The following is a 16,750-nucleotide window of genomic DNA, read 5'->3' as shown; positions in this document are numbered from 1 at the left end:
TCAAGCCTAACCTGGGCATCGTTGCCTGCTTGAAGCCTCTCCCACATCTGGTTCTGTTCTGCCATACTCACCCCCCAGCTGAACCATCCAGCCCACACCCAATGCCTATCCTTGAGGGCCAGCTCACTGAAAAGGCAGGTGAGGACCCAAGTCACCTTGTGTCACCTCCTGCCAGGGCCTCAGGACTTAACACTTTCAACTCTGCTACCTATGGTTGTTTAAAACCACAACATAAAAGGTGGTTTTATAGCATATTAAAGAACACGGATTTGAGGCTGACATAAGAATGCAATCAGGGCGCTAGAGAGATGGCTCACTGATTAAGAATATTGACTGCTCTTCCAGAGGACCTGGGTTCAGTTCCCAGCACCCACATAGCAGCTCACACCTGTCTGTAACTCCAGTTCCAGAGGACTCAACACTCATGGCAAAATTCCAATGCACATAAAATAAAAATAAATAAAAATAAATCTCTTGTGTTTTTAAAAAAAAGAATGCAATCAACAAATATGTAAGGTAATACTCAACTTCTTGGATTCAGAGAGGAAGTCAAACTATAAACAATGGTAATTCCCAATGTGGTGTGTACAAAGTAAAAAAATGACAAAACGGCATCAATGGATCTTGAAGAGAACCTGAGCTTGGTCCCCAGCACTCAGACGGTGACCCACAGCTCTCTAACTCCAGGCATCTGACACTAGAGACACCAGCCATACACATGGTGCACAGACATATGTGCAAACAGACATTTGTACATATAAAATAAAAATAAATACTTAAAAAACTAGATACAGTTTTTAAAGATACCAAATAATAATAATATTCTTTGAAAGGCACTGGAGCTAGCCACCATGTAGGACTTCCTACAGGCTGGGTCACTGGAGTCCTGTGAGCACAGCTGAGAGGAAGTTGTATATAGTTATAAATTAAGGAACAAAGTTGTGTGGAGGCTAGACAACTCCCATGGTCCAAACTGTTGGTAAATGTGGGCTGATACTCAGTGCCTCGTCCTGGGGTGGTAATGGTGATATTTAGGCAGGAACTGTTCCATCCAAAGCCATCAAAGTATGGGCCTTTGACCTCATCACCAAGCATGTGCCTTCTGCCTCCAGGCTCCTTCTGCCCTCTGGGCCATTTGTGCCTCTGAGCTTAGTTTTGAGTGCCTGGGCTCCTTTTCTCAAAGGGTGACTTCCAGGCCTTACCCATAGATGCTGACTACAAATCCTAATTCTCCTGAAGGACTGGTTACTTCCAACCCCGCCAAGTATTTATTGAATGTCTACTGTATCTTAGCCAGGGGTAAAGGCTGAAAAAAAGCAGACACAGCCTCTGCTCTCACGAGCTCAAATTATCTGCCAAAAAAAGGAAAAATCAGTTTTCTTCAACAGAGTCTCATTGGGTATACAAGCCACACGTAAGGCCAAACCCCATGCCCAGCAGTAGATGGCCAACAAAAAATGAACTCAGTGGAATTTTTGGAGATTTTTGTTTTGGTTTGGTTTTTACCTTACAGATCTTTTGTTTATATATTATGGTTTCCCATTTTGTTTTTATAGGTTTTATTTGTATGCAGATGTGTGTGTCTCTGTCTATATCTGTGTTTTATGCTTTTTCTTTGAGTCTTTTCTTTTGTTCATTTTGTCCTGTCCTGATTTGTCTCTATTTTATCTTCTTATTTTTAGATGCCCGTTTGTATTCTAATGAGAGAGAAAGAAAGAGTGTAGATTTTGGTGGGTGGGGAAGTGGGGAGGATCTGGGAAGAGTTGGGGAAGAGAAACCAGAATCACAATATACTGTATTTAAAAAAAAATCTATTTTCAATTTTTTTTTAAATCAGCTAAAAAAGTTCAAGTTCTGGGCAGGCACTGTAGAGGTCGGGTCCAGGATGCTATGGTAACAAAGAAGGTGGGATGTGAGCCTGGCTTGGGATCTGAAGGAGCCATCAGCCCAAAGCAGGCAGGAAAGCTGTTTAAGTGAGATGGAATAGCCCTGTGTGATGCAGACTCTAGGAACTGCCCAGCGCCTCTGCAGACTTTAGGAATTGGCCAAGCGCCTCTGCAGAGTTTAGGAACTGATGCTGCCCAGCGCCTCTGTAAACTTTAGGAACTGGCTAGGCTGAAGGGCCTCAGGTCAAGTAAGATCCATATGCAAGGTGCAATGTCAGGCCAGTGGGATTCCTGGCGCCTTTACTCTCCAGTGCCCACCAGCTAAAGCCAGGGCAGCAGTCTGCTTCGGAGAACCCCTAGGAAAACACAGTTACGGTCCTGAACACAGCACAGGCCCCTCTGCACCTCTTCCTTTACTTTCGTCTACCTCTAGGCTCAGATCCTGGCTCCACAAGGTGCTGGTCATGTGACCCAAAGAAGTCTTTCAATCTATCACTTCCTCATCTGTAAAGAAGAGATCACCAAACACATTGGACTCTGACCTCCCCCTGCTCAGTATGCGTGCGATCTCAATGCTCCCTGAGCCTCTAAAAAATGCAGTTTCTCCAAGACGGCCACCACACAGGTCTCAGTCCTGCAGAGGTATTGCACTGACTCAGTGGCCCCATAGTCCCTCGTCTCTCCCTAGCAGAGCCCTCATCTCTGGATAGGATTACTACTCCACGACTGTCTTAGTCTCTTCTGGCTTCTGTAACAAAATGCCACAGACTAGATGGCCTATAAATAACACAATGTCCTTTTGCACACTCCTGGGCATTGAGAAGTCCAAGATGATCAAGGTACAGACAGATTCCACACCTGGTGGGGGATCTCTTCCTGGTGCACAGGAACTGTTTAGCGTGTACTTTACTCTTTCTTGTAGCCGAATGGGTGAGAGGCTCTCTGTGGCCTCTTTTATAATGGCTCTCATTCCGTTCTTGAGGACCCCCACCTTCGTGTCCTAACCAGTCCCCCAGACCTCCACCTCTAAATATTATCACTTTGGTCATGAAGTGTCAGCATTCAAATTCTGGGATGACACAAGCCTCCAACTGTAGCCTTGCTGGGCTACACATCCTGGAGGGTGCAGACCTGGCAACACACGACACCAACACACAGCAAAGGCTCAGAAGTGTTTGTGGGATGAAGCAATGACTTGAAAAATACAAAACTAAAGGCTGAGCCCTTCCCGCTGGCTTCAGAAAGCATACCAAGTAACAACATGCAGGGCATACATGGAAGACTTGTAAGGGGCCAAGAATACGCTAAGCTCTCAGAGAAGAACGCTCTCACAGCTGCCCTAGAGAGTGGACACTCACATAACGCCAAATGCAGCACCTATGGTGATTAGTGTTTACCAACACCAGAGAACATTATTAGCATTTTCTTCTCTTACAAAGGAGGAAAGGGAGGCCCAGAGAAGTGCAGCGATTTGTCTAAGGTCACATGGCTATGGGTGAGGTAAAGACAATGATCCCACCCCACTCTTGTTAAAGCCTCCCAGACTCAGACATGTAGAGCCTGGCTTTCTTTCTGGCCTGCAATGCTGGGCTGAAGGTTTAAAGAGTGTAGTTCTTACCTGTTGTTTCTCCCTAGAGGTTCAGCCCTGTGCTGATTCAATTTGCCATAGCCAGGTACCTGCTCTAGAATATTTCCTGCCTTGAGGCTGATTCGCAAAGTTTAATGTGGTGGGAGAAAGTCTCTAAATTAATTAATTACCTCTTCAACTCAAAAGAGGGACAGTTCAAGTTCATGTGAGTCTTGAGTTTCACTTCCAAGTTCTAATTCTATTTCCTTTATTGTGTTGGCCTGTCCACACCTGGCCAGGCCTCACCTGTTGGGGACGGGCAGTTGGCAAATGTTTCATTTCCCCTAACTCACCTCCTCCAGCTTCCTAAGAGCCTCTGCTGATGAGCTGGATGTGTTGCACCCAGGCTCTTGGCCATGACTCCAGCCCTTAGCAACAAATCCTTCTCCCTGTGGGAACAGAGCTGAGTCCCAGACAAAACAGTCATGTTGGCAACATCACTCTGAGGAGCAACCTACCTGTTTCCTCTCCTTCCTCTGGGTGAATTCCCCCAGAGCCTCTGTCTAGGGAGGGGCCCACCTAACTCAGATATGAACACTAAAAGCTGTACAAGAAAAAAATGATACATTTTCACTGCAAAAAAATTTCAAAATTTTCTATGTGAGGGAATAGAAAATGTGCAATAATTTTCAAAGATGATGGCTCTCTTGGAAAAACTGTAATCGTGATGCACATAGGGTGCTCATCTGCCTACCACAAAAGCAAACTCCTCAAAACCAGGAGGAGAAAGACCCGGAGCCCAGAAGAAAAATGGGCAAAGCATGTACTGTCGGTGAGAGCAAGAAATGAGGCATCATGGCCCACTTTCAGTCTGAGGCAGGCTTAAAGCATCTGTGAACGACAGGCAAGTGGGAGGCACCAGATCCCTGTCTTCCCCAGCCAGAAGCTGGCACCTACTCACCTGGGCACTTTTTACCTTCTCTAAGGGCTGAAAAGCTACAGACAATTTGCTAAATGACAAAGCCCCCAATTCAGAAATGGGGAGGAGATCTGGAGGCCCAGGAGAAGAGGAATTTGGGGTGAGGACTGTCCTAGAAAGATTCACCTCCCTGAAGACCTCAGCCAATGTAACACAAGGAGCAGGAAATGCACTTAAGATTATGAACCCACCATGTTGTGCCAAATTGGCACGCCAGCCGTGATTTGCCTTTTCTGTGGGCTGATGCCCTTTGCAAGGCCATGAAAGAAATGGCTTCACTTTCAACACTCAGGTCTCCACTACTCTTATTATGAAGTGGGGATTGCTGTTTCTCATGTGGGGGAGATACAAAAGCTCCTAAAGCTGAGCAAATGGTCTGTCTTTATCTTCCTTCCTTCCTTCCTTCCTTCCTTCCTTCCTTCCTTCCTTCCTTCCTTCCCCCCACCTCTCTCTTTCTCTCTCTCTCTCTCTCTTTCTCCCCCACTTTTGTGACAGGGTTCATGTAGCTGAGGCTAGCCTCAAACTCATTGTATAGCCAAGGATGGCCTTGAACACCTGATCCTCTTGTAACTACCTCCCAAGCAGTGGCGTTAAAAGTTAGCGCCACTGTGCTTGGTGACTTCTCTCTTACCAACACAGAGCACTAGGCTGATCCAGAAATGAGCACATCAAGTCACAACACAGCCTGCGTGCACAGAAAGTGCTATTATTTGTGTGAAAGAAAAGGCAGTGATAAGGAACATACATTCACAGTTCTTATTTGCATGAAGAAATACTGGGGAAATGTATTTTTCAAATGAAAAAAGTGGAGATAATGAGATGGGTCAGTAGATAAAGGCACTTGCAGCCAAGACTGAGGGTATGAGTTCAAGACCCAAGAACCACTTGATGAAAGCAGACAGATGATCCCTGCAAGTTGACCTCTGATCTCCACTAACTAACAAACTAACTAACTAGCTAACTAAATTTTAAAAATGTAATTTAAAGAACAAAAAAGAATGGATAAAAGTGGCCACTGCTGAGGAGCTAAAGTTGGAGGGACCCCTCCTGACCATGAGGAGGGGTCATCTAAAGGAAGAGTGTCCTCCAACAGCTAAGTGCTTCCAGGGTCTCTGACCCTGAGGCCTGGCCCAGCTCTCCAGGCTGTTTGTTTCCCTCCTTCCCTGGGCTCCAGCAAGGTCTTTTCCCACCTTCTGGCCCAGGCTCTGTGCTCCAGGCTCCTCTGGATGAAACCTGGCCCTAGGTAACTGAGGGAGGAGTAGAGGGCCCAGGACAGGATCAGAGCACAGAGAGCGGACACCTTCTTTCCCACCAACTGAGGGTAGGGATAGTGGGCTGGAGAGGGCAGACAGACGGAATGGACCCTGAGGTCAGTCTGGGAAACCCTTGATGTGGGAACAGAGCTGAGGCCCAGGAAGGAAGGAACATGTGGGCATCTTAAGTCAATCTATACACTGATGTCTCATTGCTCCACTGGCAGCCTTGCATCCCTGCACTATGCTGGCACCCAGGAAGGCAATTCCAGTCTTGAAACGCAGCCAGAGGCTGAGGGCGTGGCCTGACAGTAGAATGCTTGCCTTGCATGCATGGCCCTGGGTTCTATCCCCACCACCACAAACACTGATGATGATCGTGATGGTGCTGCTACTGCTGGTGCTGGTGGTGGTGATTATAAAAAGCAGCTAATGGAGATTTCCCTGTAGGAGACATCCCTTGTTTCTGACTTTAAGGCATTCTCCAGCCTAGCAACTATCTGTGCTCTCTCTGCCACTGTCAGGCTGCTTTTGCCCACAGCTTGATGGATTTATGAAGCAGGTCTGGGAGACAAACCTACCTCCCCACCCCATCTTCTCCCCAGTGGATGAAGCTCAGCAGTCTTCTTATCTTTTTTTTTTTTTTTTTCCTGTTAGGAATTTCAAATGAGATTTAACAACATTTCCTATTCTCTGGAATCCGTTTTATGAAGTTACATGACCTCAAATTGGATAATAAACTGAGGTGCACTGAGTGAGCTGAGTGGAGAGAGAGAGAGAGAGAGAGAGAGAGAGAGAGAGAGAGAGAGAGAGAGAGAAGGCTTTTGGTTACATAACCTTGAACCTGGGAACTATTTTAACAAAACAGCAGTGAGTCATCACCTTGTGACCTACCCTGACCCTGCGCTTCCCATGCTGTCACACTACTGAGCTCAAGCCTTTGCCTCCTGTTTGTGCTGTGAATACTCCTGTCACCTCCAGCTACAGTGAGTCAGGAGGACTGGGAAATAAAGGAAGAAGCCAAGCCTCAGGGCAGGTGAGGTGGGACAAGAGAGCGACCATCAGAAACTAGGGGAGAGGAGGGAGCAGGGCCCAGTGTGGGCCACAAGGAACATGGCGTATGTGCAGTGGTCCGATTGTAGGAGAGCAGAAGGGGAAGGCTGTGACTCCAAGTGAGAAACAGGCTGGAGGCGACAGTCCTTTCATTGGGGAATATTATTTTAAGGGGTGTTACTTTCGCTTATGTTGCATTTGTTGAACTCTGTGAGGCTGTGTTACTGTGCCTGTCTAAAACACCCAATGGTCTAATAAGGAGCTGAATAGTGAGGCAGGAGAAAGGATAGGTGGGGCTGGCAGGCAGAGAGGATATATAGAAGGAGAAATTTGGGAGGAAAGGATTAACGAGAGAAGGAGGAGGACTCCAGGGGCCAGCCTCCCAGCTACACAGCAAGCCACAGAGTAAGAGTAAGATTTACAGAAATAAGAGAATGGGAAAAGCCCAGAGGCAAAAGGTAGATGGAATAAGTTAAGAAAAGCTAGTCAGAAACAAGTCAAGCTAAGGCTGGGCATTCATAATTAAGAATAAGCCTCCATGTGTGATTTATTTGGGAGCTGGGTGGTGGCCCCCCCAAAAGAGCAAAAGCAAAGAACAACATCCTTTGATGTTTGAGTATGGGGGAAATGGCAGTCTGGGTTAGAGGACATATGTGTTGGATGGCACATGTTGCTCTACTCCCGAAGGCCAAGGAAGGAGTTTGGAAGAATCCCATTGATCTCTTGCTTTCTGGAGCAAGTCCCTCCAGTTCCCTCCATGACTAACATAGCCTGCACCTCATCTTTTCAAACCTGTACCTTGAGGGGAGCCCTGGGAGAGCCTCTTAGCTCTGAACACATGCCCAGAGACTCCATGTCAGCCTGAAACAACCATCCTGATGGCCTTGCCTGAAGCCAGTGCTCCAGTGCACCTTGACCACCAGATTTGCAGTTCCTTCTTAGAAATCCCAGTCACTCCATGACAGGGCTGTCTTAATTAAGGTCACTATTACTATCACCATGATGAAACACCATGACCAAAGAGCAAGTTGAGGAGGAAAGGATTTAGTTTGCTTATGTGTCCACATCAATGTTCATCTTGAATGAAGTCAGGGCAGGAAATAAAGCAAGGCAGGAACCTAGAGGCAAAAGCTGATGCAGAGACTATGGAGGGGTGCTGCTTACTGGCTTGCTCCTTGTGGCTTATTCAGCCCAGGGGTGGTCCTATCCACAATGATTTGGGTCCTTCCACATCAATCACTAATTAAGAAAATGCTGGTGGCACACGCCTTTAATCCCAATACTTGGGAGGCAGAGGCAGGTGGATCTATGCAAGTTCGAGGACAGCCTGGTCTACAGAGTGAGTTCCAGAACAGCTAGGACTATACAGAGAAACTCTGTCTCAAAAAAGAGGAAGGAAAAAAGAAAAAGGAAAGGAAAAAAAGAAAGTAAGAAAATGCTCCATAGACTTCCCTACTTGCAGCCTGATCTTCTGGAAGTATTTTCTTATTGATGTTTACTCCTCTCGGATCACTGTAGTTTGTGTCAAGCTGACATAAAACTAGCTAACACAAGCCTGAAGCTCACATTTCCTGGCCTGTTTCCCACGTTTCTTTAGCCTCTCTGCTTAGAGCAAACTAACTCACAAAGCAGCTCATGGCTTTCTGCCTCCCACTCCTTTACCATCTCTTCAGCAGACTAGACATGATAAAAAATGGCAGTTGAGGGCCTGGGGAGAATGATGATCTTAACTGCTGATCCATCTTTTCAATGCCCTGGCTCCCCACCTTTTTAGTAGATTTAATGAAATTCTATTTTTTTAATCTTAGCTGGGTTTCTTCCAAGATGTAAAAAAATTACCAGCTGATTCTAAAGTCTATGTGGATCTGTGCAGTGGTGGTGCACACCTTTAATCCCAGCACTTGGGAGGCAGAGCTAGGTGGACCTCTGTGAGTTTAAGACCAGCCTGGTCTACAGACCGAGATTCAGAACAGGCACCAAAGCTACACAGAGAAACCCTGTCTCAAAAAATAAAAATAAAAAATTTAAAAAGAAAGAAAGAAAGAAAGAAAGAAAGAAAGAAAGAAAGAAAGAAAGAAAGAAATAGATTGTCCAAAATAAAAGTAAAGAAGAAAAAAGTGAGGCCTAGTCAGGCCTGTGGGTAACCTTTATACTGGGGTAGCAGGTGCAAGAGACTGCAAGTCTGAGACCAGCCTGGGCTATGTGCTGAGTTGCAGACTCGCCTTACCTGAGCAGCGAGACCCTGTCCCCAAAGAAACAAAACCAAAGGAAAATATCATGAGGTCTTTGTTAGCAGGCACTACGACCTATAAAGGTGCAGTAACAAAGACAGTGTGATGCACAAGACAGACAGACAGAACCATAGTGCAGAATGTAACTCTGCAGACCCAGATCCCTGCACATATGACCTTCAGTTCCTGACAAAGCAACCCTGTCAGTGGGCAAAGGATAGTCTTCTCCAGAAACGGATCTCTGTCTGTTGAAAATTACTAATAGAAAAAGAACTCTGACATCTCCTTCACACTTACGTGCAAAAATTCCAGATGGATGTTTGATGTAAAGGGAAAATAATAAAATTCTATATAACAACAAATCTTCATGACCTTGTGATAAGCAAAGTTTCTCTCAATTCAGGAAGTACTAACTGTAAGAGAAAACCATCATAGACTGGCTTTATTACTTCTGGAGGCTGTGGGGATGGCTCAGTGGGCCAAGGCACTTGTTCCATCCCTGGGACCCACATGGAGAAAGTTAACTCTGGCAAATCTGTTCTCAGGCTTCCAGCTGTGTGCCAGGGCAGGCATCACCTACCCCCAACTACTTACACACAAAAGAAATGAATGCTAAAGAAAAGCCAACAATTAAGAAGTTCACGTCGGGGCTGGAGAGATGGCTCAGAGGTTAAAAGCACTGGCTATTCTTCCAGAGATCCTGAGTTCAATTCCCAGCAACCACATGGTGGCTCACAACCATCTGTAATGAGATCTGGCACCCTCTTCTGTATACATAATAAATAAATAAAATCTTTAAAAAAAAAAAAAAGAAGAAGAAGTTCAAGCCCTCCAAAGTTAACATTAGGAGAAAAGGGGGTGTGGGGGAGACTCAGCCAATCGAGTGCTTGTCTGAGTCCCAGAACCATGAGAAAAGCCAGGCGTGGGGAAGGCACTTGGAATCCCAGTGTAGGCGAGGTACAGAGAGGAGACTCTCTGGGGCCTGCTGGCCAGCCAGCCTAGTCTACTCAGGTAAGCAATGGGCCCATGAGAGAGACCCTGTTTCAAAAACCAGGGTGGGTAGCTCCTTCAAATCACCAGAGGTTGACATCTGGCCTCCATGCATATACGTGTGCACCCTCAAACGTATATGCATACGTACACGCACAGACATGTGCATGCATGTGCACACACACAGAGTGGAAAGGCAAGCCACAAACAGAGAAAAAAACCCTACTTTTACCTGGCAAATCCCCCTAGATAGAGTGTAGGAAGACAATGTGACTTTACAAACACTCAGGCAGAAGATATGAGCAGGCTGTGGAACAGTAAGCATATGGTAAGATACTCACTAGGTATCCAAGAATTGCAAATTAAAGCCACAGTAATAACATGCACTCATGTGAACAGCTAGGATGGAAATGCACGGGTACAACAAAAGCTGGCAGGGAGGCCACCAGAAGCTTCTGCTGCACCTGGGAGTCTACATCGGCTCAGCTACTTTAGAAAGCTGCATGTAACCGTCTACTAAGGGTAAATATACAATTGTCCCGTGACAAACACAGCAGAGACGAGTGCCTGAGTCCATCAAAGACAGGAATGTTCAGAGCATCAATCTTCCTAAATCCCATGTAAAAAAAATGGAAGAGGCAGGCACATTTCCAAGCTCAAAGTCACCATGATACCAAAGCCAGACTGAGACACTGTAAGAAAAAGGAAACTACAGACCAGCATCTCTGGTGAGTACCGATGCAAACACACCCAACGAAGCACTGGGAACTAGGATAGAGAACAGATAAAAACTGAAGAATACAGAGTACTCTGCAATGGCCAACTGGATCAATTATTTGAGTGCAAAGATGGTCAACATATAAAGATGAATGTAATTAATATACCACATTAACATAAGAAAGAGAAAAGCATATGACCACATTAACTGACACAGAAGATAACACTCGATGAAATTAACACTTTATGATAAAAAATACTCACTCAGAGGACTGGGAATAGGAAGAAACTACCTCGACATAATAATAAACAGCACCAGTTTAAGGAGTGTCCTGGGAGCTGGCGGCAGGGTGGTCCCAGTTTAGGCTCAGAGAAAACTGATCTCAGACAGCATTGCACCCAAAGGAGAAGGTACTTGTGGTCAGCAGGTGTGATATAGTGGGCTGCACCGCCTTTTAGTGCTGATGGTGATCATACAGGTCCTTAACTCTAAGGCGCTCAGGAGGCCTGTCAAAGCTCGAAGAGAGGTGTAAAGGTGGGGATTTACATCCTACAACTAACCCCAGTTCCTAGTTGAGGTCCAGATGACATTTGGACTTTCTAATAGCAAGGGCATTTGTTGTTCTAGAGCCGTAACCTATAACCCAGCTACATTAACACTGGATACAGAGAGTGTTCTCTCCTTCAGGGTCTGAATTTGCACAATTATGGCATCACTCTGGTGGGCTCTGTGGTGACCCAGCCTAGAAGATCCACTGTGGAAGACAGGTGTGTAAATTGCAGACAGGGCTTTGCTCTGACCCAGATTTCAATGCCCACTTGACTGGATTCCACTCTCTACAGAACATTCCTGGTTGGAGCCTGTCTTGTTGCAGGTGGTTTGCCCTAGACTAGTAAACCAGAAGTCCCCCCAGTCTCATCAGACCCTGGCCTCGTCTAGGCTGTCATAAAGGAATGGGGTTCAAGACTTACTTTCGTCGTTAGACACATTCCCCAGAGATGTGTGGCTGGGGTAGCGTTTGTTCTCACTCTCGTTGAGACATCGTTCAATCCAGCTCTCTACAGAAGAAAATAAATAAATAAAAAGTCAATCACAGTAGACAGGAGCATAACAAATCCGTTAGAGAACATGACCATGAACTTTCCTATAGGTCAGCCTGGACCAGAAATGGACTGTCCATGGAGCTCCGTGTACACCATGGCTACTAAGTCGCTGAGTAGCTTGGAGGGAACATGGCCATGTGAAGACCCACTTGAAGATTTCTTGATCAAAATCTATCAATTCTAGAACACTCGAAGTCTAGTACTACCAACTAAGGATCATCTTTCTTTATAATGACATACATTCCTGAGACGTGGCTTGTAAACCATAGTTTGATCAACTGGTCATGCTTTGCAAACTTATCTGTCAGTCAGAGACTCTTTTCTTCAAATAAAACAAACCCCAGGGAATCTGGTTGAAGTGGAGGAGGGCAGGGAACCTGGCAGTTACCTTCTTTGTCAGCTGGTTCCCAAAGGGGACTCTTCCAAGTAGAGTGAGAGGGGAAATCTAAGATACCAGAAGCACTTTTAAATCTAAAGGACTATGGTTTTCTATCCACTTCCAGGGGTCTATTTTTCATAATATAGCATAATGCTTATTCCATTTTCTAGAACACCCCCATTCATCCAATCATTCATCAGCTACATACAATCAATTGCCCCCTTTGAACACAACATAGTTCAGTGCGAATGACCTCAGAGGGAAGAGTTGGAGCATGGTGCCGAATATGTGTTGCCTTAGGCTCCATTTCTTCTGCAACAGTTAGATGCAGGAAGAAAACAGCTGAGCAGGGTCCAGAAAGCTCTCGCCTCAAACATCACCAGCTACTTAGAGATACTCAAAGTATGTCACCTCTGCCTAGAGGACTCACTTTCTAGTACTTCACAACAAACCACAGTGAGTCCGCTTTCTGACACCTGCTTGCAAAGGCAATCTCCAGGCCTCTGCACTTGTATATTCTGAATGGTCAAGCCTGTGCCAAGCTGTGCTACTGTTTGTGATTATAATTCTATGTGTAGGTGACTGTTTCTGAGCCTTGTCTTCCTAAACGTAATTTCCCCACAGAATTCTGTATTCTTCACAGTGTGATTTTATACACATATATGGCCCTTAGCCAGGACTGGCCGTGTGGTTAAATATTCTTGTTACTTTCTCCACCTTCTTTTCCTTTGAGATGGTCTCGAAATGCAGCCCATTTTGTCCTTGGAGTCACTATGTAACTCATGCTGGGGATGCCCCTGCTTCGGCACCTCATGTCAGGATTGCAGGTGTGCACCATCACCACCCCTGGCCCTCATTGCCTTCAGAATGTGGAGGCTGGCACATCCTATCTTAGCAAGCCATGTCCTTTCTCTTTGAGAACCTTATCCAATTATCAAAATCACTCTCAGATGCAAGGATTTTAGTCTCTGTTTTTCCTAGAAAGCATTTGGGACTTAGAGGAAGGCTCAGTAATGTGAATCCTTGTACTTCCAAACGCTGAGGAAGAAATCTTTGGTGAGTGCCTTAGGTCACAAACTGTCTAAGCAAGCCAGGCAGGTGAACATGCTTCACAACGTGAGGAGGAAGAGAGCCAGCGCCAGGGAGAGTGACCCAACCAACCGCTCTTTTAAAAGCTGTTTCCAAAATTACACACAAGTAGGGGAGACATCCAAGGAGAGGAACAAAGGCCAGCTTGTTGAGAGGACATGGAAATCTGGTGTTTCCGAGCAATCCTGAGGAGTGCAGAAGCTGGAATCACGGGACACAAAGCTCAAACACATGGCAGAGAAGCCAGAAGCTTGTAACATTTCAAAGCTGGGGTGTGCGAGGTGGGTGTTTGTTAAACATTATATCCCGAAGCAAATAGGTCTCTCGGACCTTTTCCAGCCTTTCCCAGAACACTGCCACTGTGATTTCCTCACTTGTTCTAGCCCTGACACAGTTCCCTGGCAGCCTGTGGCTGGCCGTGATGGCATCCTTCTCCAGCAAACTACACCACCACAGACGGTATCTGGAGCTGGGAAAAGGGCTCAGTACAGCAAACACTAGGGCCTGAGCTCAGCGAGGCAGCACATGCTTATAATGCTGGCACTGGTGAGGCAGAGACAGCAGATCTCTGGGCTTGCTGACAGGCTAGTCTCATTTACAATATGACCTTCAGGACAGTGGCACCCTGTCTCAAAAACTAGGCCTGAGGGGTGGCACTTGAAGATGCTCTCTGCTCTCTGTAGGAATGTACACATACACACATATTCACATGAATATTCACACACACACACACACACACACACACACAGAGAGAGAGAGAGAGAGAGAGAGAGAGAGAGAGAGAGAGAGAGAGAGAACAGTGCTAGTGTTCTGGGCTTATCCCTTATCCTCAGGTAAGGACACACACCCAGCTACTCTCATGTGCGTGGAGGCATGCATACGCACACACACACACACACACACACACACACACACACACACACACACACGCATACACTTCTTTCTCCCTTTCATGAAACTAGGAACCAAGGGAGCATCTTGCTGTCACTTACTGGATTATACCCGTCAGTCCTGTTAACCTTGGTAGGGCCTGGTCCAGCCATGAGAAACCCCTGCAATAAGAGAGGTGTTCTGAAAAACTTGGCAATATTAGAGAGGAGCTTGTTCTCCATACCAGGTAGGCAAGAATGGCCCAGCCCCTGGCCACTATGTCACAAGTCAGGCAAGAATTTTCCTCTCCCGTTCTCCTGCTATGACTCAATCCCAGCACCAGATGGATGAAAGCCTAGCCCAAGGACAGGGGCCAGTCAAAAGGGCCATGACAAGAAAAGACTCGAGATGTCATCAAGCTTCTGCCTACTGTTGTACACCACGGCTCCCTCTGACCCTAAGCAGAGTGTGTCTGTAGCCAGGCTGTTCTCCACTCTCTTCCAGGGAACACTCAAAATAAATCCAGTCTCTCTGAGTCTGTGCAGAGATGGGAAAGCAATCATCACCTCTCTATTTTCTGGTCCAAGGTCACTTGTTTCAGTTATTTCTTGGAAGAAATTTCTCCTGCTTTGTCGCTGTCCAGGTTCTAAACATCTTCTAGTCAATCAATGTCCTTGTGAACATCTGGCAACTCAATGGCTCCAGACTGTAGGGTGAGCAATTGGAGAGCCCAGGCTTCCAAGAGTCTTGCAATCCAGACTGGGGGGGATGAGACAGCTTGAAGTTTGCCATTCTCAACCAGAATGACATACATATTGAATTTCAATGAGGCCCTTTGCTTATCTACCTCTGTAGTATAGGATTCAGTAACCACAGGCAGCCTGTATTGAATGCCTATGATGTGTTCCACACTGTCAAATCGGGCTATGGATCATCATAACAACTCATGAACTAGGAGTTGTTAGGGGTACATTTTAGGGATGGGGAGACAGTTCAGTGGGTGAAGTGAGAAAGCGTGAGACCCTGAGTTCAGATTCCTCACACCCATGTAAGAAGCTTGGCGAGAGAGCATGCCTGTCAGCCCAGTGCTGGGGAGCCAAAGGATGCACCCTGGGGCCAAATCAGTGAGCTCCAGGGTTAATGAGAGACACTATCTCAAAAATGAAGGTGGAGAACCTCTGGCTCCCACATCCATACTCCACCACCAGAGAGGGGGGAGAGGAACAAGGAGAGGGAGAAGCACGTTTTTGAGGTAAGAAAGCTAAAACTTAGAGAGAGAGGTCAGATGATTTGTCAAAGTTACCCAGCTGGCAGAGGTCAGGACCACCACCCAAAGGTCATAGCCTCAGTACTCCAAGTGTGGGCTGAGCCTCCTTCTCCCTCATCCCACACAGCACCCAGACAGCGCCAGGGCTGCAGCTTCAAGCACAACCTGACTTGTGTCAGAACTTTCGCTAACTCTACCTACACATGACAATTTTTTGCTAAATCTGCTTGCCTAGTTCTCTGTCAGCCTTTGTCAGGTGTGGCAGGCTCGTCAGCTCAGAGCTCACACAACGCAGGAGCCGAGTGCATTCGGTTCTTTTTCGGACTCCCCACTAGAATCAAGCATACAGTGCCCAGCCTTGCCCAATACACACTGCACTACTGCCATAAGATGTTGAAGAGTGTGTGGCTTATAAGTAGATCTGTCCACACAGCTGCAGAACTTCCTAATCTTCCTCATCGTGGAGGCCATGAAAAGCACAGCACATCAAAGGCCACCTCCCAACTTAGAAAAAGCAAAACTCAACAAGTATCCCTTTTTAAAGTAAGAAGCTGTACTAGAGAAAAGCTGTGTGTAACGAGAACACGAAAAGACTGGCTTCTGGCCTCTGCGGCCACCTAAGAGCAAAGCCGACATTATCTCCTGAACTCCTGAGAGGAGGACCCTCGAATTTCTATTCTCCAACTTCAAAAGAACCTTTAGATTTGTTTGACGTCTCTGAATGTTTTCCCTGCCCATACGTAGATATATATCACATGTGTGCCCAGTGCCCTCAGAGGTCACATCCGGGGGCACTAGAGTTACTTATGGCTGTGAGCCACCATGTGGGTGCTGGGACCCAAACTCAGGTCCTCTGAAAGAGCAAGAATTGTTCTTAACCGTTGGTCCATCTCCCCAGCCTCCTCCCTTTTTCTGGACAAGGTCTCATGATACAGCCCGGGCTGGCCTCTAATTTTCAGTCCTGTCTCCACCTCCCATATGCGAGATTCCAGGCATGTGCTCCAGATTCCGTTTACCATTTTGAACCCAGCTGCATACTATGCCTGGCCACAGAAATGTTGCACACACTAAACAAACACTGTCAGGTACATTCCTTCCTACCTACCATGTGCCACATGTCACTAAGAGGGCACTGTCATATATTGGTCTAAGTAAAACCTCAGAACAATGGTCTCACCATGTTTCGGTATTTCTATTTATAGATATGGAAACTATAAAGTAAGGCCAGCTGTGAAGATGGCTGCCACATGCCTTTCTTGTAATTCTAATAGAAGTTATTCAACCAGAACCCAAGTTATCTCCAGTGGACTAGGGCCTCAAGGCCTATTTATTTGCTTTCTATAATTTATTTTCCTCATCAAACTG

General features: G+C 46.3%; 1 protein-coding gene across 2 annotated transcripts in view; it reads right to left on the bottom strand.

The window, feature by feature from the left end:
• Positions 1-16,750, bottom strand: part of Rfx4 (regulatory factor X4) — a 145,636-nt gene that overhangs the window by 110,868 nt on the left and 18,018 nt on the right. For both annotated transcript variants that reach the window (XM_036169693.1, XM_036169694.1), the window contains exon 2: positions 11,649-11,735. In XM_036169693.1, coding sequence (XP_036025586.1) covers positions 11,649-11,735 — 87 coding nt within the window. The remainder of the gene's footprint in view (positions 1-11,648; positions 11,736-16,750) is intronic.

Source organism: Onychomys torridus, chromosome 20 (genome assembly GCF_903995425.1).
Source record: "Onychomys torridus chromosome 20, mOncTor1.1, whole genome shotgun sequence".
NCBI lineage: Eukaryota > Metazoa > Chordata > Mammalia > Rodentia > Cricetidae > Onychomys > Onychomys torridus.
This window is presented reverse-complemented; position numbering and strand designations above follow the sequence as displayed.